The sequence below is a fragment of the Corvus hawaiiensis genome, chromosome 1 (genome assembly GCF_020740725.1).
Source record: "Corvus hawaiiensis isolate bCorHaw1 chromosome 1, bCorHaw1.pri.cur, whole genome shotgun sequence".
Classification (NCBI taxonomy): Eukaryota; Metazoa; Chordata; class Aves; order Passeriformes; family Corvidae; genus Corvus; species Corvus hawaiiensis.
Window position 1 is genome coordinate 16,829,606 of NC_063213.1, and position 25,872 is coordinate 16,855,477.

Consider the following 25,872-nt stretch of genomic DNA (forward strand, 5'->3'; position numbering starts at 1 on the left):
GTGAAGGATACAAGGCATTGAGCAAAATCAGAGTGTTTCAAATGCTGCCTTATAGCAAGTTAGATACTTTCTGGCAGGATTTGTTTCTCCTTAGTTTCTTTTTCTTTCTTAGCTAATGTTCATGCAAAAATCCCATTAGCTTTAATAGGAAAACTCAAAACTACTCCCAGGTTTTTCATCTGGTTCATGGAATATTTATTTAACTATCAATCTTCTTTGGAAACCAACATTTACTAAAAATGACAGTAATACTTGGAATTTTAGCCTATAAAACAAAGTCTTGTAAAAAAATAAATAATCGAAAACAACCAGATAAAACTATTTATTTTGTTCCGGTTCAGGTTTTGATTAAAGAAAAATGCGTATCCAGAAAGGTATGCACTGTAAGCAGTGCTGCTGGATGTAGTATTGATTCAGATTGCTAAGTTAAGCATGTCTGCAAAGCCTGCAGGATCAAATAATTGTTGAACTTTGCTATTGTAAAAGATTACGAAAGGTGGGAAAATAATGTAGGGTTTAGATTTGGGTACCTGGCAGGGATTTTTTTTCCAAAACTGCCTGGTTAAACTAGAAATTTAAGAAAAGTAAATCATATTGAGCAATTGTGTTATGTGTGACTGCTTTGGATGGATTTTGTCATCCGTATTGCAAAAGATTATCCAACTCCAAATGTTACTCAAAAATGCTTAATGCAGGTTGTCCAGACTTTTTCAAAATACTGGCTCATGCAGAAACCTCACAAGAAAGAACATTTTACTTCATCCAGCTGCCTCAACAAACAAACAAGTAGAGAAAATGTGCCGGTGAGGTTTGGTCAAAGCTAATGGCCTCTAAGGATGCGGTGCGTCCTCCCGGGGTCTCCCCTTCGCACGGCCCCGAGAAACGTCAGAGCACCTCCGCGGGGAGCGAACCCGAACGGGAGCGGCGGGGGAGTGCGAGAGAGGCGAGCTCCTCGCTCGGCGCGGGGACCGGACAGGACAGGCCGGGGACGGGCCGGGGACGGCGACAGGGTCGCGGGCGGGATGGGGACAGGGTCGGGAACGGGATGAGGACAATGTCGGGAACGGGATGGGGACAGTGTCCGCCGGGCAGGCGCGGGGCCCTGCTGCCCTCTGCCGGCTGCCGCCCCGCCCCGGGAAGGCCACGGGCCCCTCTGCCCCCCGAGGGGCTCCGCAGGCCTACAGGAGATGCCGATGCTCCGTTAAGGGTCTCGCTGGCCTCGGTAAGATGGATTTCGAGACGGAAGAAGCCCACCTCCCGCTGCACGGCGAGCGATAGAGCTGCTGCGTCTATCTGAAGATGGGGCTAAGTAAATCGGGTTTGGGTTCTTTCTGGGTTTGTGTGCTGGTTCAGAGCAGCACGGCTGTTTTGCAGCAATTACCCCAGTCTTTCTTGCCTATTGCATTCAGTTTTGTCACTTGCAGAGGGTGCTTTTTGGGGGAATCTAACAGCATATGATCTTTTCTGGACAGACACCAAACAGGTACCAGTGCCTGACCGGGGATGTAGCTGTACAGACCAGTTCTGTATGAATTTTAATCATTAGAAGGTCTGAAGAACCCTCCCCAAACTGCACATAGTGTAGATGTAGGAGCCCCTTACTTCTTTGATCTGAGTCGCTCCTTTTGTCCCAGTGAACACAGCGAATCTGAAAAATACCATGAAAAAGAAAAGCGTTGCACCAAACCATCTTTGAAACACATGAAGTAGGGACTCTCCGTGCTTACACAGTGCCTGCACAGGGAAGGAAAGCAAGCTTTATGGGTATTTACAAAAAGGCCACTGACTTCAGTTTGGATGTTCAGCAGGTTTGCTGGGTGATTCTGGTACCTATGCACCAGTAGACAGTACTTACAAATAACATCATATAGCTGATATGCCCTATACTAGACACCAGCAGAACATATTTTTTAATATACATCACCCACCCCATTCAATGAATGCACAGCTTTTCAGCCATAAGGGATGGCATACATGTGTTTATGCTACTTGTCAAACCAATGGCAGCATTTCTCAGTGCTGCATTCTGTGCTACAGACACTTCAAAAGTCAAATGTGTGAATCAATACTCTTGCTGGCACTATTACTGATATGATATTTGGTTATCTAAAAGCTTTTTTTTTTTTCCTGAAAAAGATTATTATTGAGGTTCAGGTTTGAAGGTAAATTCTATTCTTATTTTTTGCATCAGTATATAAAGAGCTCAAATTCAAGAGAGCTGCTCTTGATTTGTGTAGTGTCTGAGAACATCATGTCTCATGTCATTTCATGAATTATTAGCCTGAAGGTGTAGCTGCTCTGGGAATCATCCCCAACTCTATAGCCTGTTTTATGGCATTTCTGAAGATGATCCAAAGATGAGTTTTTATCTCATGTAGCTTTATATGCACTGGCACAGATCCCCAAAATAATACAGCTGTGGTAGCAATGTATTGGCTGCAAAACCTATCAAAGAACTAGAGAAAATACACAGGTATTAATTCAGAAGAAAAAATTAGCTCATGCAGAGCTCCATACTACCAGAGCTGGGCTGCAGATTCCCTGGAGGGACAAACTGTGGAGGCTGATCTCCATTTATTCTATGGCTTTTTGTAGAGCTACTGGAAGCCATAGGAAAACACAGGATCTCTCAGGAGCAGTTGACCCTGGAATTCTACTTCAGTTGAAGGTCAAAGCAAAGAGCCTAGGAACTGCTGGGCATTTCATGTGGGATTTGGTCTGGCAGAGCTGACAGATATCCCTGTCTCAGGCAGGTGTTCTACAACCTGGCAGGTCACCCATCCTGCAGAATTCAGCAGGGGCTACAACCCCTGTGTCTTGAAACCTTTGCTGCTGCTGCTGCTGCTGCTGCTGCTGCTGCACAGGGCATTTCAGTTTTGACAAGCCAGTGTTTTCAAAATAAGTAATGCTTAGTCAAAAAATGACAAGCCAGTTTTCAAGTGATGTATTTGGTGTGCTTTCCCAATAGCAAGGGAAACGGTAAATGAATCAGCCTGAATTAAAAAAAAAAAACAAAACCAAAACCAAAAAAACCCAACCAATAAAACAATGCTCTTTCTCCTCTTTCCTGTGTAAGTGATAGCAAAGGGACTGTGTGAGAGCATTGCAAAGATACTCTGAAGAGGTTTTACATGTGTGTGAGCCCGTGGATGGAAGGAAGCTGAAGCTAATGAATCAATAAATAGTATTTTCCGTAATTGTTTTTCTGTCCGTAGCTATTGTATCTGTGCTGGCCAGCTTCCCAAAGAGGCATCGCAGTTAGTGCTGAACTGGACACATACTTGGTGTCGCTTTCCCGCGGTAGCATATGGAAGAGATTAGATAAGAGAGGTGGCTCCTGCTGCGGCGAGTTATTCACGCCTCGGAGCACTTGAAAGGTATGCTGATCCTCACACCTCGGAGTGAGCGCTGCCAGAAAGGGTCCGGGGAAGCTGCGTTATCAGAAAGCAAATGCACACGGCCACAGCCGCATGGCTGATCAGTTCAAAATCGGTCCTTCTCTTCGGTTCTGCTGCGGCCCTCGGTAGCCCCAGAGAAGACGGCAGCTGCGGTCGTGATTATCTTCGATGTCGGTTCCTGACGATAGAAGTGGGAACCAAGAAATCCAAACTACCCATAACTTTTTCGGCCGCGTGAAATTTTCTTTATTGGAAACTGCGTCGCGTGTGAACTTTACTCCTGTTGGGTTTGAGGTTTTGGTTGTTTGGCTTTTGGGGTTTCTTCCTCTCTTTTTTTTTTTTTGAGGCACAGTAAAACCACTCGGAATGAAAGCCAACCTTTTAAGACAGGTACATATCCCTGGCTGGGCGGCGTGGGATAACACCGCCAAGAAACGCCGGCGGGAGAGCCGGAGCCGGCGGGAGCCACGGGGCAGCCCCCGCCTCCGTCCCACCGCTGCCCCGGGCAGCCGGCATGGGCTGGAGGAGCGAAGGAGTTAAAGGGAGGCGCTTGGGAAATCTGATGCTAACGAAGCCCCAGGAATGTTGCACATTTCCATTCCCCTCCAGCTTTCGGAGGAGGTTGGTCCCCGCTGCGGGCAGCCGCTGCGAGGAGCACAGCCCCGAGGCCGCACTTGCTCCGGACGCCGCCCCGCACCTTCCCGCAGGTTACGCCGGGAGACGCCGGGGAGGGACGGGACGGGGGTGAAAAGTTTTTCCTGGATTTGGGATGCTGTGACGGTACCTGCAGAACGGAGGGAGAGAGGGATATGGGGGGCGGCGTTCCCCTGCTCTGCGCACCCCGGGCTAGAGCGAAGGCAGAGGGGCATCTGCCCTGACCCATCGCGGCCTCTCTTCTCTTGCAGGCGCGGCCGGAGATGCCGGGGAGACGGCTGTGGTGGGCGCGCTGCTGGCTCGGCGTCTGCCTCTCGCTGCTGGGCACGGGGGGCGGCTCGGCCGAGCCCTGCCGCGGACCCCCGTGCGAGGGCGGCTCCGCGCCCCCGCCGCCCTGCCGCGGACCCCGCTGCGGCGGACGGGCCGGGCGCCCGGCGCGCTCCTTCCTGCACACCGCCCCGCCGCTGCGGCCGCCGCAGGGAAAAGCAGCGCCCGCCGCCCCGCCGCCCGCCTGCCCCGGCGGGGACTGCGCCGCCAACGCCACCCGCCGCGACTGCCAGGGCCTGGAGTGCCGCCTGCTGCCGCCCCGCCTGCGCCCGCGGCCCCGCGGCCCGGGCTGCGCCGCCCCCGCCGAGGGCTGCCCCGAGCCCGTTCTGCTGCGCGTCGCCGACAGAGCCGCCCAGTTCGCGGGGGACGACTTTGCCCACGCCGCTACCGAGCGGGGCGGCGGCGCCCTGGGGGTGCAGCTCACTTGCGACGTCAAGCCAGGTGCGGTGCGGCATGAGGGGCCCGGGGGCGGGAAGGCACATCCCACACCCCACACCATCACCCCCTTGCCGTGGCACGTAGGGTTCCTGCAGCCCGCAGAAGGCTCTTCGTGGTCACGGAGAGCCGCAGGGTGCTGGGTCTCCTCGAGCGGGGCGGGTGTCTGCTGGGCCAAGGGGCTTCAGCACCTCCGGGAGCCCGGACACAGGGTTGCCTGAGCGACTGCACCAGACCTTGTTTTGGGAGAGTTAGGAAGAAAATCTGACAGTGGTCTTCACACCACGTGAGAGAATTGCTGCCGTGGCTCCTCTCTCTGCTCCCCTTCATCTCCCCTCCATAAACACGTGCACCTAGGAGACCTAGAGCTGATGAAACGTGGCAGAATCTTTTTTAGTGCTGTTTTTAAGCACTAAGTCTCTTCACAGTCTGGTATTTCTGGTGTTCTTAATTTTTAGCAACATCGTAAAAGGCTTCCGTGGGGTGGGTGCATGTTGCACACCCAGACTGGTGCCGTTGGGAAGAAACTTGCTATTGTTGCCAAACTGTCTTGCTGTAATAGCGAGGGGGGAAAAAGTTGTAAAGCATGTCTTACAGTACATCATTCAAAACACTTGCCTGTCCATTGACAAGCACAGCTCTGGTGAATTCAGTATCCTTGTAGGAAGCCAGGTATGTCTATGCTTACACTCAGGTCAGCAGAAGGTGTATCTAAGTGTCAGGGATTTGTGGATTTACCGACATGAAGAGCACAAACAGGTCTTTAATAACCACAAAACAGTTTGGATTCTGGCTTAATGCCTTGTCTGAAAGATATAAAATATATTAGGAAGGGTGATTTATTTCCCATTGATGTTAAAAGCTAATGATAAGCATGAAGAAGGTAATTTAAGCATTGTCACATCTGCGTGGCAAATATGAGCACTGTTGCTGCTTCAGACTCCAGAGCACATGCCAAGCCTACAAGTTGCCAAGGTCTACTTAGTGAAGAGACATCTCCTCCAAAGGAGACTGCTGCACTTGGTGATTCCAGACCCGGACTGACATTTAAGCCTCCCTGTGCCTAATGCAGTGACACTGTCTGCCTTCATCTTGCCTGAAACTGTCCCCAGATGTCTTACAGAACTTCTGTATGCTCCATGACCAAAGGTGGACAGAAAACAAGTCAGTATGATTAACCTCCATTTCCTCTGCTTGTGTGCATACTCTTCTTCATACTGTCACCATAAATGCCATCTGTTTTGCTGAAGAACCCAGAATATTTTCATTTTCTTTGTCCATACCAAAATCCTTCTCTGTGTTTTACAAGCCTTGGCAAATAGTAAGAGCATTGTGCTTGTACAGAAAAGAGTAATACTTTTGGATGGTGCTGGAAACAGACATGCTGTATCTCCATTCAAGTCTTACAAAGAGCATCCAGCTCAGTGTGACCTCTTTCTTCAAACATCATCTTATTCTTTGTCTGTCTTGGATCAATCTGTGCTGCCCAGTCTCCAATACCATCAGCAGTTACAACTAACATGGTGAGTTACATGCACCTGCATCTCCTGGGCCTTAGGTTTAGGTCTTCTGTCCCCTCTGATGTGGGTCAGAGGAATTAAAGCTGAAGGGTTGGAGGGTGAAGATGTTGAGGAGTTTGGAAGCACAACTCAGGAGTTCGCTCTTTCAATTTTATACTCTTTGCAGGCCTTATGCTGGGTGAAGTCTTGGAGGAACAGAAGTGTGATTAGAAGTTTCGCTTAACAAAATTCTTGAATGCGTCAAGAATGGATTATGGGCAGTGGTGATCATGGATTTGTGCGTTCACCTTCCTGTGGCAGAGAGAAGTGTTCTATATATTGGAGAGAAAGCAGCGTACCGCACTGCCCACTAAACCATGGGATCTCATGGAAGGCACTGTCGGCATGGAAGCACACAGTGAGCAAACCTGTGATAACACACAAGCTTCTATGTGAGTTTTCAGATGAGGACCATCCTCAGAAGTTCTCCTCTCTCACTGCTATTGCCTTGTGCCCACTGCTGCAGTTGGTGTGAATGAGCTGCTGTAGACACGCTCTGTCCAGACTGGACAAAGGACATATGTACATGTTTTGCCCATCCCAAAGACAGGACTCGACACAGACCTTCATAAGGCAGCTTTCCCTCCTAGGAGTGGAAGAACAGCATACTGAATTCATCAACATCTAGCAGAAATTCCATGTATTTGGCAACAGGAAGAAAAAAATAAGGCTTGTTGACTGTCTTTGGTTTCCTTCAAGTCAATGTATAGGCAAGCATCCAGCATTCTGCTCTGCTTGCATCTTCTAATATTCTCTGTGTTTCCCTGAGATCTTCTTTTGAGCACAGGTCAGTGGGTGTCCTGCAGTAGTGCAGAGAATATGTTGTCCAATCCCCATTGGCAGCTGGAGTCATAAGTCTTGCAAATGAGCATGGTTTGTATAGTAATTCCAGCATGGCTTTTCTACTAAAACAAACAGAAAAAAAAAAAGTGATAACTAGATCTCTTAATTTGGGGAAATGTATTTACAGTTGTCTGGGGAGAGCTGCAACTCAAACAGAGGTAATGTCCGTGACAAGGGGAAATGGCTTCCAACTGAAAGGTAGTGATGCCATCAAGATTTTTGCCTTTTCTTTTATACCCCTGTTATACCTTTTTACAACTTCTGTATTCCTAGTGCTTTTTGCCTACATTCTTGGACTTGTTTGTCAAGCTAAGAGACTAAACATTTTAGAAGCTTCGTAGTTAGGGATCAGTGTGCCTCAGACCCCAAGGTCCTCTCCAGAACACATTCTGTAAACCAAGATAGAACCATCCAGGGGAAGGCTCCTTGGGGAGGGGGGGCTCACTTGAGCCTCTCATTGGGGCATCTTTGATGGATATGCTAATTAGTAAAACCTATAATGTTATACCCAATGTTGGGGAGGGGACAGAGACACAGAGACACAGAGACACAGAGACACAGAGACTCAGAGATAGACTCGGCAGGGTGCATCTCGATGCATATGACCTGGATGTGTACACCTAAGGATCCTTAAAATAAATACCAAGGTAAAATCTCTTTTCCCCTTCTAACCATGTATGACTCTTGATTTTAAGACCAGGCAAAGGCATCAGTTGGAGTTGGTAAGATATTAGGTAGCAATTCCTTACTGCGAGGGTGGTGAGGCACCAAACAGGTTGTGCAGAGAAACTGTGGATGCCCCACTCCTGGACTTCCAGGAGGAAGTTCAAGGACAGGTTGGATGGGTCTCTGAGCAACCTGGTCTAGTGCAGGGTGTCCCTGCCCATGGCAGGGGGGCTGGAACTGGATGAACTCTAAGGTCCCTTCCAACACAAGCCGTGATTCAATGATTCAAGAGACAAGTCAGTGACTGTTCCTGTCTTTCCCTGTTTTTAGGGGAATATTTCCGTCAAGTTTCCATTTCAGCACATCACTAATACCAGCTGAATGGGATGTTTCTTTGCCATTGACCTCTCCTCAGACTGCAGGGGAGCTGGAATATGCTGCCTAGGTGACCCAAAGGCCATTTTCCTACTTGAATTAATTCACCATGCATAGGTGGAGACCTGGTGGCCCTCCTCAGCCTGTGACTGCCAGCTTAGTGACAGTGCCTGAGTAGATTTGCAGTGATTCTTTAGCAATTAAAATATCCCTGCTCTAGTTAAGCTGCTGGAGAAAACTGTGTTTGGTGAACTGAATAGTCTTGTTCAGCTTATTAAAAAGCCCCATTCTCATGAGGTGCAGCCCTCTTGAACACTTGCTGAAGGCTGTGCCTGATAGCAGCCCTCCAAGGTACAGGCCAATACCAGGGGCTCGAGCTGATTCCCAGCACAGTGTCTATGTTTGCAGGCTCATGTGCATGAGGCAGATGGCTGTCACTCTCCACCAGCTGCCTGTACATCTGCGGGGGCTACACAAACAACTGCATCATCTTTTCAGCCAGTATCACCAGCACCACACCTACTATTTGGAAGACTCCTGCCAACTGCAGCTGAACCACCACTTCTCTTGGCCAAGTGAAGGTGCTGGAGTGCAGAGTCGTAGTCCCATTTCAAATCAGATGAGCCCATTGACCCCACTATTTCTCAGCAGCACTGGGAGTGCACCTTACTTCGGATGGAAAACTGGCATCCCAAAAGAAGGAATGCACAGGAGCTGGGTTTTGTTGTCTTATCCTGGTCTTTGTTTTCTCAAATCCAGTATACTGCAAACTACTTTAATATTTAATACTGAAAAATAAAAATTAATGTGTGCCTTATGCTGTGAGTAAGAATAACCAAACAGCAAAATATTTTGGGAACCATAAACAGCAACTGGATATGGTCTCTTTTCATTGTGTCATCCTTCATGCTCTGTGCTTATAAGAATAAAAATCAGTGCTGCATAAGAACAGATGAGTAATTGTATGGATTCAGGAGTCTCTCTGGCAGTGTCCAGCAGCAGGTACTGTAGAAAGTATAGCATGATATTTTCTTAGATCATTTTCCCAGCTCCCACAGTTTGTTGCTTAGATTTCCTGAGTCTGATTGATGTCTGTAGATCTTTTAGCCCCAAATTGATTTTATTTTTAAAGTTTTAGTGTGTATGGAACTGCTGCCTTCATTTAATGTCCCTTAATTCTTGTATTGGAAGAAAGACTGAAGAGTCTTTCCATATTTACTTGCTTTAGGATACCTGTAATATAGCACAGTTGTTTGGTTTCTTTTTTTTTTCCTGATCCTGAAAAGTCTTACCTACTTTCTCATGTTGCAGCAGTATCATATGTTAGATTTTCCTTGCTGCCCTTTTTGTGAACTTTTGAGTTCCTCTGTACTTCTTTTTGAGATGGGGAACCAGGACTGCATGCTGTATTCAGATGCTCTATTGATTAATATAATGTCATAATGATATATTATCTTCTGTTATACATTATTCTTCTAAAATTCTGGCATTTTATTGCCTTTTTGACCTCTGTTGTGTTGCACTGTTGGGCGCTGAACTGATGATTACATGGCTCTGTAGCCCAACATCTATATCTAGATATATTACTCAAGGTTATTTCCAAGGGGTAATAGTAATCTACAAGTATGACATTTGATCTAAAACAACTTGGATTTCTTTTTCAGTGGGAACCTCATTTCACTGTTATCCCCTTTGAACTTCTTTTTGTCATTTTATTGCTGCTGCTCAGTATCATAGATTCCTTTTGCAGCTATTTGCAACTGACCCTTACTTTTACTACCCTTAACAGCTTGGTATTGGCAGCAAGTTTTATCACCTCATTTTATCACTTCTACAGTGCAAATTGGCCATTTACTCTTTACTGTGTTTGAACATGTACATAGGAAGGATTAATCTGTTATTGATGTGATGATTAATTTATGCCCTGAAGCAGGGGCAGATGATGATTTCATAAGTTGCTTATGAATTGGAAGACCTTCTGGTCCCATGAAGGGGCTTCAAAGGTAGTAAAGGAACTGACCTTACAATGATGACTTGAATTTAGTGAGACTTTTCATTAACTTACTAAAATTGGAATGCTTTTGAAGAGATAATACAAGCTTGGACAATAATTCATCATTTGTATTTCAGGAGAAAATGAAGTTCCATCTGAAGATGCCCTAATACTACAACTGCACCTTGCAAAAGGGCACGAGAAATTCACTGAAATGCTAAAAAGCCAACAGCAGATAATTGTTGATTTGCAGCAAAAACTTGCTGAACAGCAGCATGTGTTGGTTAGCCAGCAACAGGAGATTCTTGAACAGCAAAGGAAAATGTATGAGCAAATGGATCTGATCAAAGTCCAGTATGGCATGCTTTTTGATACAGTGAAACAAATGTCATTTCAGAGTTTGCAAGAAGATATTCAAAATTATTTTGAAAGTCATCTTCATGGACTTCAGAACCAGGTCAGAAATCACCTCCAGAAGTCATACTCTGTGCATAAAGTAGAAGTGGATGCAAAAGTGATTAATGCTGGGGAGTCTTTGCTGGACTGTGGCCTTTGTGAAAGTGATGAATTTTGCAATTTCCAAAAGACACCTTCACAATGTGAAAAATGCACATTGTGTCCTGCTGGTTTTTTCCAAATGGCCGAGTGTTCTGCAAACTCTGATCGGATTTGCCAGGTGAAACATAATTCTGTATCTTTCAGTTATTGCTTATGAAGCGTTGTGTTGGACATATTGGGATAACATTCTGGAAATAACTACTTGGAGAGCTAGAGAAATCCAGTTTGGAGCATGTGTTTTACTGAATGGGTCTATGGCACTTCAAAGCCTGCCAGAAGGTTTTTTGTGGGTTTCTCTTTAGCATTTAGTGTCCTAAATGAGGCACTAGTTTGTGCCTGGTTGGTGTGATACTTTCCCAAACCTGACAGCTGGCAGGACTTAGATTCTTTTCATCATGGTAGGAAAAGACATCCTAAAACATTCAGACTAATGCATGCTAAATTTGTTTATTTAATCCTGTTACACTCTTACAGGAGCTTCTAGACATATCTGAAAAGCACAGGAAAGCTTTACTAAGCATAAGTCAGACATTTATTTATAAGTTTGGAAACAAAAGTTGTCAGTTAAAACAAATGTAAGAACTAGTTCCTGCTTAAACATAACATACAAATACACATATATAGAACATGGATACTTTTATTGTTAAGTACATTTTATTATAAAATACATTTTATTATACAACACAAAACCAGCACGCAAGCAAAATAAGATGTTTCTTTGTTTGCTTTCTGTCATTTAGAAATCCTAGGAAAGATATACGGGCAACTTGTTTTTTAAAGCAGTGTCTTGTTTGCTAAGTGTTGCCCCCCATTCTTAGCTTAACATGAGCCTGACCAGCTGGACCAGATACTGAGAACCTGAATGTCTGTCTAGTTCCCTTTCTGCTAGCCTCAGTTTTCTTCAGTGCTAGCATTTAAATGCAAATGTAGGCTGTTTTTCTTTCCCCATCTTCCTGCTGTAGGGTGAAAGGAGGACTCCTTGACAGGGAATATTACTTTCTAATTTACTTTTCATGTGTGTTTTGGTTATCAGCTTCCTCCCAGACTAAATGTCCTTGAAAGCCATTCTAAAACTGTCTCGATTTTTGCAATGTCCTTAAGATCAATTGATTGATGCACCACTCTTGGGGATGTGCATCATATCAAGTGTTACTTGTGCAACCCCTCCATTCAGTTCATCTGCACACTGCTTGCTTTCTGTGGGCACCACACAGTGTTTTTAGATACCTGGTTAAAACAGGTAACAAATCCAAATCGAAATTGTCCTTCTCTAACATGCCTATGGGATCAACCCCTTCTCCATCCCTGCATACACCTATTACGGACAGATGGATGTCACAGAACCTGAAATGCCTGTTCCAAATTTAAGTGGTCGTGTTTAAGTGTTTCAATATGATTCTTGTGATTTACAGGACAGAGATGAGTGCACTGAATCTCCAAGCATTTGTGGTGAGAGGATAAAATGCCTCAATACTCCAGGTAAGTTATATTCTCTGATAATTAAAGAATGAGGATAATTAGATCTTCAGGAACAGGCCAAATAAATAGATAAGGACTCTGGCTTGTATGTTAATGAATAGTGACATGCACAGCTTGCTGGAATCAAAGGGTTTGAAAAACACTCTTCTGTAATAGGAGTTTCTGTGGACAATGGGCTATTTAGGACATTAATATCCTCTAGAGGCATTGGATGGTCCCTTTTGCCTTATTTTCTTGGGGATTTATATGCTTTGTTTTTAATTTTCTCTTATGACCAGATTTTCTTCTTGTTTATGCTGGTGCAAGTAGGGCCAAAATCAAAGTTATTATTCCTAATGGAGAAAAATAGTTGTCATTTTCTTTCTGGTGAGCTGGGGTAGGTGTCTGACTTGATCTAATGAAGGCTCTTATAGGACGTCCCTTCATGAATCTTATTCTCCTTTAACAACAATATTGTCAAATGCTGAGGAAAGATCAACAGTTTCCGTCATTTGAGGACACTTGGGGGAGTTTTTCAGACATTTAAGAACAGATCTGCCTGGTGTTTTGCACTGCAGACTTCATTACATTCCCATGGCAGTCAGACACAAAGGAGCAAAATTAATAGACATACTGAGAAAATTGTATGCAGGTAATAGGTTTCTTTCTACTGATCTAATTTTTGGTCATCCAGAAAACCTTGAAAGGAACTCTGTGGTCAGAGCATTTCACTAGTTGTGACCTGTACTTGAGGTCTCACAGCCAAATAACCCAGGAAGAGCTTCACTGGATTCTATGTTTTTCCTCCTCTAGGCTTCTAACTTGTAAGAAGAGGGTGGCCTCTCTGAGGAGCAAGGGCTGTTTTCAGCTGATTATGAGTGATTTTGTGCCTTTCCTATCCAGTCACTGGTGGAGAAAAAAGTGGGACCCTAGGAAAGGGTTAAAAGAGGGTGTGGGTTTTCTTATATTGTCCTGACTTCCTCTGGACAGGAATTGTGTTGGTTTGGATGGTGTTACTACAAGCACCACAGGAAAATGGAAATGACTAGAGGAAAAGAGCACTTAGTGTCGCCTTATGTGGTAAATGCTGCACATGAGATACCGTCAGTCTTACAAAAGAAGAGGGAAGACACTTTTAGAGAGTCTTAGAAGTGGACAGTTGGAGGTAAGACAGTTTAGAGCACAAAATTAGACTCAGAGCATTGGAAAGGTGTAAGGCTTTGTCTCTTTACTGAGACATTGGGTTTGCTGGAGTTGGTGTTTTGTTGAATGGAAACCCACAAGGCCTCAACCCTAGGAAAGGAGAGCCACCAATGTGGGAGTAATTTGGTGTTGCTCTAGTCTGTGGCTTGGAAGAGGGAGGGCTGTTATGAATTTATTCAGTGGGTTCCAAAAATGGGTCTGTACAACTGCTGGAGGAACATAAGGCAAAATACTGCCAAGAAACAGATGGGTACTGATGGTGTGTCAGACCACAGAAAAGCAGTAGCAATGTATTTGGAAGGAAAGGAATCTTCTCTTTCTTCCTCTGCTCCCAGTTTTAATGATGGTGTGTAAGCAAGTTATTACCCATCACTGTTGCTTTTTCTCTGGCCCTAAAAATATGAGTCAGACACAATAAGGGTGATAAAAGGGTAAGAATCCTTTATATGAGGATTCTCAGGTGCACAAATTCATCTGGTAGAGAAAGCCAAAGATGCACACCCTGCATGACGCGTGCACAATTTTTATACATTCTTCAAATTAGCATATCTGACAAGAATCCCCCAATTAGAAACTCGCCTGGTGGAGTAATTCCCCTGGTTCTAGTACTTTCTAGACTCTCTCCCCTCAGGATGAGTTCCAGGCCCTCTTTACAAAAGCATGTCTTAGAAAGCAGGTTTCAGCCTTGGTTTCTAAGGAGAACCAAGATAGCATAGGGATCCTGGAATTTGTTTTGTCTTTCAGCCTAGGAAAATGTTGAAACTAAGCTACAATATGAAGCTACAAAGCTACAAGTATATGTGTGAAGGATACAGAGAATATATAAAAGAAAAAGGGTAAAAAAACCCCAAAATGGCATCATTACCTGGACAGGAATTGATGTCCTGTCAATGTTATTCCCATCTGTCGTGGAAGAGAGTATTTTATTTCCTTTTATTTTTTGTTAGAGACGAATGCTACTTTCAGCCTGGCTGTTCATGGTAGCTCATTATCTTATACTAGTACTATTAACGTGTCAAAAGAAAGGCTGAAACTGAATGTCTGTTTTGGGTAATGAAGGGAAGAAGGGGATGTGATGTGACATATGAGTTCCAGATGTTGAATGTGGTTTCTTAAGCTGCACGCAAAGGTTGTTGCATCTGTAGCAACTCATGTTCAATGTACAGTGTGAGGGGAGACAGAGCAAATAACAGTAAAGAATCATGTAACTAGGAGCCTCTCTTTCTTCACCCTTCCACTTTCCTCTGCATCATACCTTCTTCCCTTGCTGCTTTTTCTCATTTTTATGTGGCACGAGAGTTGTTAGGTTATTTGATTGAAGGCTAGTCATTAAGATTCAATAGCAGTTAGGAGTATGTAATCAGTGAAAATAGAGTTTGGTGCATGATTTCCTTCTTATGTAACCAGGGGAGAGTGGTCAGATTGTTTATCCAACAAATAGAATCAACCAAAGGCACTCTCCCTGGAATGCTATGCAAAATAAAGAGGACCTACTGTAGAACTTACTGTGGGATGCAGGGGGAAGAGGAATAAAAACCTGGACAGATAGCCCTGATTTGTAATAAACCATATTGATATATGATGATCCAAATTTGACATAGAGTATTTAAAAAGAGAGGGATTCCCGTACTTAATCTGCCCAAATGTAACCTTTGCATTAAGCAGCTATGAGTAGTAGCAGCAGAAAAATCGATGCATGGTTTGCTCTAATTGTCTTGCAACTACCTGGCTTCCATGAGTAGCAAGGGCTGGGAAATGGCAGAAAGACTGAATTTCACAAATCCAGGTTGAGTACAGCTGGACTACTCACTGTGAAACCAGGTGCAACAATGCTCAGAGCAAGGAGCCAGGAAGAGGTGGCAGAGTGGTAAAGTGGTAAAGAGCAGTAGGAAGCCAGCATGCTGCTGTGCTGGTTTTCTGATGTTTGGCTATCATTTGCTGCTTGACCTCTTCTGTGCAAAGAGAAGGGTGCTGCTCTTGCAACTGCGGCCACAGCAAAAAGCAGCCTGTGTGCTGCTTTGAAGTCACCTATTTGAAGTATGCACAGAGGGAACACCTGCTGCAGATCTACCCAGTAAAAGGCTAGACAGCAAATTAGTGCATATAGCCATCACAAGTATTTGTGAAACATGGTATTTGTAAATACTCAAATATACACTAAAATATTTTGAAGCAAAAAATAGCATGAAAAGTGTTCCTAGGCACTACTGAAAATCTTCTCTGCCATGTGAACCAGCTGTATGTGTGTACTTAGTATCAGTTTGTCCAGTATTTCTCAGTGATGTGAGAAGTAGAAGTGGTTGAGAAGTGTCATGTGAGCAAATGTATCATGGTTAAAACTGATTTCAAAGGGAAAGATTGTGGACTTTTTAAGGTACTACCTCTAGAGCGTGTTTAGTTGAAAAAATTGGCTTTTGTTGCTCATAAAAAAATGAGACACTTTTAGAGGAGAGCAAAGTGTTAAGTTTCTTTTGACTTTTTTGCAGATGGAAAAAATCTTACTGTTCTTCAGTGAACTCCTTTGATGAAATGGTACTTAGTCTTAGAAAGAATATTCTCACATGATAAATTGTACAGTCCTACATATCGGTGTTAGTGGAGAATCATCACTTAAGTGAATGAAGTGTAAATAGACAAAGTGATACGAGGGTGAATATATGCAGCCTGTATAAATTAACGCCGTGTCTGGTGTTCTCTGAGTAACGTAGTATCAGAAGTGAATTCTAGCCAACATTCTGACCTCCCCTGTGGGCCAGGTGCGTGTGCACTGCTCTGTCTTGCAGTTTGCAGCAAGTGCGGTGAGCTTTTCTGTCTACATCAGCAGTTGGCATAGCCAGCCCCACCCTGGGCTAGCAGTGGAGAAATACAGCTTGTTGGGATCCATGCAAATGCTTGTAGTCCCAGTCTTAGAGCAAATCCCAGCCCAGGTACAGGAAGTTGCCACCTAAAGAATAATGCAAATGTATCACTTAGGATCTAGATACTAAAGGATATTTAAGAAGATCTATTAGAAAGATGCTTATTGAGTTTTGATCATGGTGGTAAAAAAGCATAAATGCATTAGTGATTAAGTCTTGAGGCACAAACTGCAGGTGATTATTCTTTAGGATGGCTGAGATCTTGTGTGTTGATTTACATCATGAAATCTCCATGCACAAAGGTTTTGGGTTCTGGTTGCTCCAGGTGGAAGCACTGGCAGCTGGCGGTGCTCTTGGAAAATTGCCATAGAAAATTACGGGCTGTTTCTAAAGCCTGTTTTTTTGGTGTGCATTCTTTGATCCACTGAGGTCACAGTGTACCATTTAACAGCACAAAAGTGCTTTATGTCAAACAAAGTAATTTCAAACGCCACATGTATATTCTCCTCACTGTTTGCATCAGTGTTTTACTTTAGCTTGGTCACAGCCACTGGTGTCCTGTGTCTTAGGGCAGTGGTTTTCCACTTTTTCAGTGAGTGGGCTGCTGCATAATGATTTTAAGCCTCTGTTTACCATTTTGGTTTTCCTATTTGTCTCTTGCAGGTTTTTTAAAAACTGTATATGGAGTGAATGCGAGGGCTCCTTGTCCCTTGGGTTGCAAATCTCTGCTTTAGCAATCACTGTGACAGCAGGGCTACCCTGTAGCATGGCTGGGCAGGCCATGTGTAGGGGGACTCTCCATTAGTTGAAGGGAGCTGCTCAGTGTACCAGTCACCATGCCTTTTACCTCACAGAAGGAAGAGAGTGTCTTTGGAGCAATATCATTGTATCTGGTACATTACAGGTTTTGGTTAGAATTGCCCCTGTGTAGCTTTTTTTCACTCCAACCATTGTGCTTGGCTTGGACAAGGTGAGTTATGCTTAATATTTCCTCTGTAAGCTATTAAGGTTCCTTAAATAGCACAAAGTGATCTAACATCAAAACTGTCTTCTGTTTTCTGCCTTGTGATTAGATACATTGTCAAAGATACTTGATATGTGGAGCTGTAGAGTTCTTATTTTGAGTATTTTAAAGGTATAACAATAAAAATAGTCCATTTCCTGTGAACAGGTGGTTTCCGATGCCTTGGAATTGCTGAGAAAGATGCAGCTTTGGGAATGTGTGGAGAGGAGTATTTCTTTAATAAGGAAATGCAGGAATGCCAAGCATGTTTAAAGTGTGAAGATGGAATGGTGGCCATGCCTTGTTCCACTGTCAGTGACACAGTTTGTTCAGCAGCCAGTGAAAACAAGCTCTCAGAGTCTTGGGCTGCAAACATTGTTCTACCCTCTGTCAAGTCTGGCATCTCTCAGGTCTACTCTGGCTTGAACTTGAAGATAAAGGGAAAGCTTCCCTGTGATATCCTATCCACTGAAGGGAGCAGCCTGGTATTCAGGCAACATGGTCTATTGTGGACTGACCTAAATTTTGCAGTAAAGCATAACTGCAGGAACTTCTTGCAACTTTCCTTAAAGCTTAATGGCAGCGAGGAAGACTATGAACTGAGTGGTGTTCGGATCGAGCAGCCAGAAGGAAAGTATTTCCAGAGCACTAGTTTAAGCAGTGCTGCTGAAGTGGAGCCAAGCCAAACTCTCTCTGTGTATTTGAGGAGCCCTAATCAATTCTGCAATCAAAGCAAAGACTTGAATATTTATGATCTTAATACCCCACTCAGTTTGTTTTGGTTGTCCCACGACACAGGTGCTGTGGCACTCACTGCACAGATGTCAACAGCAATGCATTACCAAACCAACTATCGACCTACCTTTAAAATAATTTCTGTTTCTGACCCTTATATGCTAAGTTTATCTCATGATGGCAGAGCTATAAAGTTCACTGAAACTGGTGTTGTCAAATTCGTGTTTCATCAAGCACTGTATTCCATGGGTCATACATGTGTCCGGGAGGGCTTCTCCTTAGTTTCTTATATCAATAGGAATGGTACCAACGGAGAATTAATGAATGTGTTTAAATCTGGGGTAAATTACAGAGACACATCAATATCTGCTTCTGGGGCCACAAAGGTTGGTGCTGGAGATCTGGTTAGCTTTGAGATACTTTCTCCTGCACAGTGTAATGTTCGGTATTTTGGAGATACTTCTGGAATTAGCATGTTTAGCCTCATCTGGATCCCTTCAGCAGTTTCTAGTGCCATATCAGCCACAGTTTCTGTTACAGGTCTGCCTACTGGAGCTGTGAGAAACAAACTACTGGATTTCACCCAGGTGTCATCCAATGAGAAACAGATACAGCTGGTTTCTTCTGGACAGCTTGCTCAGAAGTATTTTATTTTTACTGAAAAGGGAGTTGCCAGCCTTGCATTTAACTTAAAGCTAATCCATTCATGCAATGTGCTCAAAGTAACTCTCAATCAGTTGACCATGGATCACATGCAACCCACAGCAGTTGCTCAGCAGATTGGAGGTCAGATGCCAGAGGGAAGCACATGGACCAGTGTGTCCCTCCGTGCATCTTTTGAAGTACATAATGGAACACTGATATCAGTTTCTCTTGACTGTGTGCGTGGAAGGATCAATCAGATCACTCATGAACATGGAACCAGTATATCTATTTTATGGATTTCATCTTAATTTCTGCACAGTGAAGTTAGCATGAAATTGGGGTTTAAATTGTATTTGGATTCTACTCTGATTCTATACATATTTGACACTATACTGTGTTGACTTGAGCAGATCATCCCACAAAATGCTCTCAATTTTAGGAATATTTAAATATAATCTTAACTGAATGATCACTATTTAAAGAAAACAAGAGCTTTCGGTGTTCCAAGATTTTAATTTTGTTGTCATCTTCAGGCAGGGGAACATTGAATTCAGATCAAACTCCCTTGTTTTTAATAAAGCAATCTCTTAAGATTGATTATTTCTGGACCACAAAAAATTGCAGCTGAGGGTAAATAGCATTTAGTACTGTAACTGAAAGCAGCACAGCCAAATAATTGAAACCTGCTTTCACTTTTTTCATGCAACAGGCTAATAAAAAGACTAAATGTACTTTGGGGCTATTTTTTTCTACAACTTACAACATGTTGTGCTTTCCATAAATGGAGAGAACATGCCTCAAATAGGTGATAATGTGGCAACACTGGAGTATACATTCTTAATATTGTGGAAAGGGACTGGGTCAAAAATAGAACATTGTTTTTACAACAAAAACAGTGGAACTAATGACTGCTCTAATTTCCTTTGGAAATAATCTGCATTTAAGTAATTTGGGAAGGCTTTTCTCTGTTTTTAGTTTTGCCAGTGAAAAGTTGCAGAAGGAGAAGGAAGGAAGTCTATTCTAAGAAGAAAGAGTATATATGCAAAAAGAAACAAGTACTAAAAGAATGTCTTGAAAATTAGACTTCTGAAAATTAAGCAAATTTTTATTCCATTTCTTTTAAACAGCAAAATGTTTTTCTGATCAAAAAGCCCATTATTCACGAGTCTGTTTATTTTGCTGAACAGGTGCTTACATTAAAAAGGCTTTTCTGTTTTTTGTCAAATCAGTCAGTTAATTCAAGGAACTGGTGTATTCATTGACACTAATTTTTATCTTCTTCCAGCTCTTCCATCAAACTATTCTTTCTTTTTCTAAACTATGTAGACAGCTTCCATTTTCTCCTTTCTCCTCTACAAATGCTTCTTCACTCTCCTTTATCATTTCTTTTGTTAGGAGTAAATGAAGTGCCTTGTCACATCTCTTTCCAGCTTTCTTTCAGCATTCCTATAAAAGGATAGATGTTTGTGTCACATATGTAACTATAGCAGAGGGACATTAACAATGCACTTACAGGCTGCCATAAATTAACACTACTGAAAAGAAATATTACGCACGATATAACTTTAACATGTCTGCCTGAGTATGTATATCTAAAATATATGTACATTGCTGTGTTTTAATCTGTTTTGGAATTCCTTACACTGTTTTTGCTGTATAATGCCTCCTGTAATTTTCTGTAATAGAATGAACCCAAGTGCAAGACTTCTATCTGGTCACTGTTTCAGCTTGTGACATTATAACTGTGTCCTTAACACCTGAAGTTACCTTTCCATCATCTTTTTTTTCTTCAAGAATATGCTCAAGGATTCAAGCTTTTGACAAACTGCTCCAAATAGAGAACACTAGTTTTTCTTTCAGCTTGCTTTCAGCTGCAAAGTCTAAGCAGCCTGTCACAGGACACCTCACTGGGCATTGTGTTGCAGTCAGAATAAGTACACAAACCAGTAATCCTGGTGTCCCCAAAGTCTGCCTGTGTGTAACCAGGGTCTCATTCGTTCTTGCAAGGTCGTAAGGAGGGATGAATTAAAACTTATTGAAGGTGTTCAACATTTGCACAGTAATCATTACAGAGCACAGTTTGTAGTGGTAGAGAAGGACTTCTGGAGTGAAAAGCATGTATATCTGTTGTGTACAGAAGAGCTGTGTTACCTGGGAGCAGAGCAGTTTTTCTGGGTACTTGACTCTTGGAGTCTACTGAGACTGAACAAAGATGAAATGGCACAGGAGTTGAAGTTCTTCTGACATATCCATTCTGCTTTCTGTAGAAGGGTGCATGTGCTGTAGGAGAAGCTCTGCAGAGAGCACAGCTGGGTATTTCTATGCTAAGAGTTGATGGAGAGACAATGTTAGAGAAAACTAGAAATTACAGGCTTATGTTTTTGTTTTAGAAGAAGTTAAGGAAGTCACTTTCTCACAAAAAGAACCCCTTATTATCCTTTGCTGGTTTGTGCTGTGCAGTTCTGTTGAAGGTTGTCACTCCCCAGAATGACAGCTTAAGACTCATTCTAGATTTAAACCTCTGTAGCAGAGATTAGAATCTGGTGTTAGAAATAATCTGGTACATCCTCAGCAAAGTGCAAGTGTTACTTGAATGTAATAAACATTTGCCTATATATAGCATATAGCAAATCTAATGGCATGATTTGTATGAGCATGCTTCATTTAAGTGAGATTGTGAGATCAGTGGAGTTAAACAGGGAAGAGAATGATGCTCCAATCCTGTATTATGCATGTTGGTGGTACTTGCATTTAAATGCACCAGAATTAAAGGATACAGAAACTACAAGGAAGGTACAAATGAACATTATTATAGCTGAGAGAGGTTCCAGAGTATTAATTCTTCAATGTAGTAAAATGTTTTGGAGGATTCTGTGGGGAGTGCCCAGAATTTCCCTTAAATTCAGAGTAAATTTTTAGCTACACAGTGGCAGAAACACAGTAATTTGCATCCATCTGGTAATGATAATGTATCTAATAATGTTTTACTCATGTCATCTATGATAAGACATTCAGAGAGTGAAAAAAGAGTCTTATCCAATATGTATTTTTAATTGCAATTTACAGCAAGATTAGCCTTATTTCAAGCAAGAAAAGGCTGATCATTGTGCTGCTTTTGAATCTCTCCCTTTCAAAAAAAGAAAAGCCTGTATTTGTAGTTCAGGACATTCACTGACCTTGGTTATAGCAACAGGAATTTGGAGTGAGTATGTTGGAATCACTATGGATTTATGATAGCCTAATTAATGGCATAGTATATAGCCTTTGCATCTATGAAAATGATATATATTGCCTCATACCATGCAACATTAAGTGGTGCACTATGATCCTGAATAAGATAAAGTTCAAGAGGAATCGATGCACAATGAATGCTAATTTTATGGCACTTATCCCATTTTCTGTAATAAACTGCATGTTTTATTGAAAGGTATCTTATTAATTATATTTACAAATTTTGAACTTTTTAATTAATTTTTTCCCTATGGTTTCTTTCTATTAATAGTACAATATAATACTGTGAAGTACAGAATTCATTTAAAAACTTTTGCATCTTTTGATATGCATTCATGAATATGGTTAAAACAGCTGGAGACAGGCTCTTCAATCTTTTCTGCCAGAGAGTGTTTCCAAAGGAAGGATTCACACAGTAACAGAGTAAGTATGAGGCTGGTGGAATCTACCTGTACAGAACGAGTTTCAGTTAATACATCCAGGAAAGCAGGTGGTTATTTCACTGTGTTATGAAGATAATGAGCAACTTGTTGTTACAGAAAACTTGACCATTACAGGAGGAAAATAATTTAGGTTGTATAATGTTGCTCATACAAAAGGAAAAAAGATTTGGCTTACAAAACCAGCATTGATTTGTATTGGGAAACATTTTGCAAGTTTAAGGCTTTTACCTGGATATATTTATTACCTATGCAAATTTTTTATGCTTTCAGTGAAGTCAAACTGGGGCAGAATATGTGAAGTCTATTTTAATATTACAGATGTTCCTCTGTTCTGTGGTCTCTGCAGATTGCAGTACACTGTGAAAACTGTACTATTTTCTAGTGGTGCTTTTAATGAAATTTTCTGCTTTGAAATATTACCTTGTTTTAAAAATACTGTTTAGACACTTGCCTTTGTTAATATTATATTGTAATATGTTTTAAGAGAACTTTACTGAGATAAATAAAAGGATACAACTTCATTGCTATTTTTGTTCTGTTCTGAGGAAGACTAATGGGCACTCTTGCGTTTTTTACCACTGGCTCTTCTGGGGTCAGTATTTCACAGATATTACCTGAGTTAGTCACCTGTGCCTGCTGAAGTGGCTCTAAACAGGAACAGTAACAGTGGACATTTCTAGAGATCTGCCTGCCTTCTGTTCCCATGTTTGAAACAGCAGATCTGAGAAGATAAAAATTGTCGTAAGAGCAGTATATTTTATCCTGGTCATGGCTAGTGCCCCAGTAACACAGAGAAGAAAGAAATTTGTCCTGCTTCATATTTGTTGCTTCATAGGCTCTCTGTTGTATGTGAAAGCTTTTATTGTGTTGTGTGGGGTCCAGATCAGACTGTTGCAGTAGCACAGCTATGCTTCTGTCAAGGTCTGGCCAAGTTAAAACTCATGTGTTCTCAGTAGAAACTTTACAAGTATCTTAAATTGTACATCTGTTTCTTCTTTTTGGAGATGCTATTGTTTATTGGATGTGGATGAAAGAGAGGTGCTATCAAAAAGGGATTACAGAAATCATTAACATACCCTAAATTACCCAAGGATAAAATTCAGAGGAAGGAGAAAAGAAGTATTTGTGAAATACTGTTGAAAATAGGACCATCATCCTCCAGGCTGGATCAAAACTGCCCCTTCTCTTCTGGCCTTCAGCAGCTGACACTGTTTATGCCCTTTCCCTAACAGCCTGAACCATCCTGATGTTTCTCTGCTCCCCACGATGGCTCTCTCAGAGTCACCTTACGTTTCTCTTCAGGGCTCTGACATTCCCTTGTACAGCATACACCTGTACAGGTCTAGAAGCACACTGTGCCACCAAGCCTGGTGCCCCTTCCTCTGCTTGGAGGGTTTGCCTTACACCAAAGGTATTAACTGTGCTAGTGGCAGTGCCTGTGCTGCTTTTGCTGTGCTGCCTGACAGAAGTAAGTAGTGGGTGGGCCTCAAAATAGCTGAGTTGCCCTTCTGCTGGACTTGAGCATCTCTGTACCTGTCTTTCACTGTCTGGGTCTGGTTGTATAAAAGCCAAATGGCTGTAAAAGAGGGATCCAAGAAACTCGTTTGCATTAAATAATTTAATTGCTATTGCTAAAACAGAGTTTCTTGGCCAGCTGCAGTTTGCACAGCTTTCTTCAGCCCTTCCTTGGAGCTCTGCAGGCACATAGTGACCTGCAGGATTGCATCTTTTGTTCACAAGCTCTTCAAAGGGAAGTGAGCTGCTCTCCAGACACTCTACTGCAATCCAGTTAAATGGCATCTCTTGAAAGCAGCTTTAAAAGGCTGGATGTAATTTCCTCACCAGAAGGGTGTTAATGCCTTTAGCGGAACCTTGAAGCAAAAGCCTGTCATGTTTATACAGATAGATAGATACTTACATATATGTATATATTTATATAATCTCCTTGGTCTTGGTTAAATAGCATTTTCTGTAAAAGAAGAACTGTGGGAAAAGGATTTTTAAAAGTTGCTGCATCTTCTCATGAAATCAATGTCTTCAACTTTTCCCTTTGCCATTTTTTCATTGGAAACATAGAGGAAAGAAAGGGAAATAAAAAAGTGAAATAGGGGGGAAGGGAGATAGAAGGGGGGAAAAGTGGAAAAAGGAAAAAACAATCTCCAGTGTTTAGGTAATTTGATGTATAGGAGTTTAAACTAGTTTTCGTCAGAACTTTCAGAAAGAAATTCTTGGGCTTTCAATCAGTTATATTTAAACATTTGTTCCACTGAAAATTCGATCACATTTGGCTTCATTTCTGTCTCTTCATTAAAGCACTTCCCACCCACCAACTTTTGTAAAATAAAGTAATATTAGAGTATCCTGAATATGCTAAAGTATTTTGCTCAGCTGGAACATTAAGTTGGGTAATTTGGTTAATTAAATGCCATCTTATATTGGGAATTCTCTGGATATATTTGTGGGTTTTGGCATGCAAACCTCAGTTTTCATCATTACCTCTTAACTATGTTTATATTGGGAACTGCTTCTCATTAGATAAATGAGCCTTCTCTGAGCTCCATGTTATCATCACTTGACTGCTAAAGGTATCTTTAATTCTCCTTTGGGTATTTTTCTATTATATTGCAGTCAATAATCTAAACATGTATTAAATGTCTTCAGGAGCTCTGTGCACGTGGAATGTTGACAGAGTATTCTGGTCACAGTTGCTTTTTCCTGACTTACTTCATTGTTTTAAATCACAAGTTGTATTCAGTTCAGAAGTCCACATGATAGATCTGGGCTTTCAAAGCAAGTGTAGCCTGGTGAGTGATTTAGACTGGTAATCACATCTGAGTTGCATGATTGCTGCCTTCTCTTGCAGAGTATAAAAAACTTCTGAGAATACTCACAGATTAAATGCAGGTGTCTTGAGTAAAGAGCTGGAGGTGCTTTACATCAAACTCAAATAAAAGCCTCATACTCTACTGAGGAGGTCAAAAAAGTAAAAAGATTTAAAATATACTGTAAAATACACTGTTTGTTGAAGGAGAAGTACATTTGTTGGTTTTATTAGGAGAGGAGAATGGAAACGTGTGCTTTATACCAATAGATAAGATAAATTGCTAAAGATGTTTTTATGCCTGAAAATGCTCTGTATTTCATTTCTTCTTGAACATGTACCTAGATTTGTTTAAACCTTTGCTTCAAACTACTGCCATATCAGTAACTTTAATACTGGCTTGATTCGTAAAACCTTTGAGGATGTTTTTCCCTTGTATGCCATACAAACATAATACATTTCAAACTCCACTGATCAATCCTTGAAAAATAGTGTCCAATACTGCAAGTCTTCCAAGAGATGCAAGCTCTGTGATCCTGTCTGAGGCAGCAGTTTTTATCCTCAGCTGCTTCCACCTCCTGAAGCCCTTGTCCCAGGGTGGTCAAGCTTTCCTCCACCTTTTGGCACGGCTAGAGGTGTGCAATGACAGCTGTACTGGGTGGGAAGC

General features: G+C 42.3%; 1 protein-coding gene across 1 annotated transcript; it reads left to right on the plus strand.

The window, feature by feature from the left end:
- The first annotated feature begins 4,705 nt into the window (after positions 1-4,705).
- Positions 4,706-21,793, plus strand: LOC125321589. Its single transcript, XM_048294670.1, has 4 exons — positions 4,706-4,820; positions 10,388-10,926; positions 12,221-12,287; positions 17,499-21,793. The coding sequence occupies exons 2-4, from the start codon at positions 10,465-10,467 to the stop codon at positions 19,016-19,018; spliced, it is 2,049 nt and encodes a 682-aa protein (XP_048150627.1). The 5' UTR covers positions 4,706-4,820; positions 10,388-10,464; the 3' UTR covers positions 19,019-21,793.
- Positions 21,794-25,872: the final 4,079 nt, after the last annotated feature.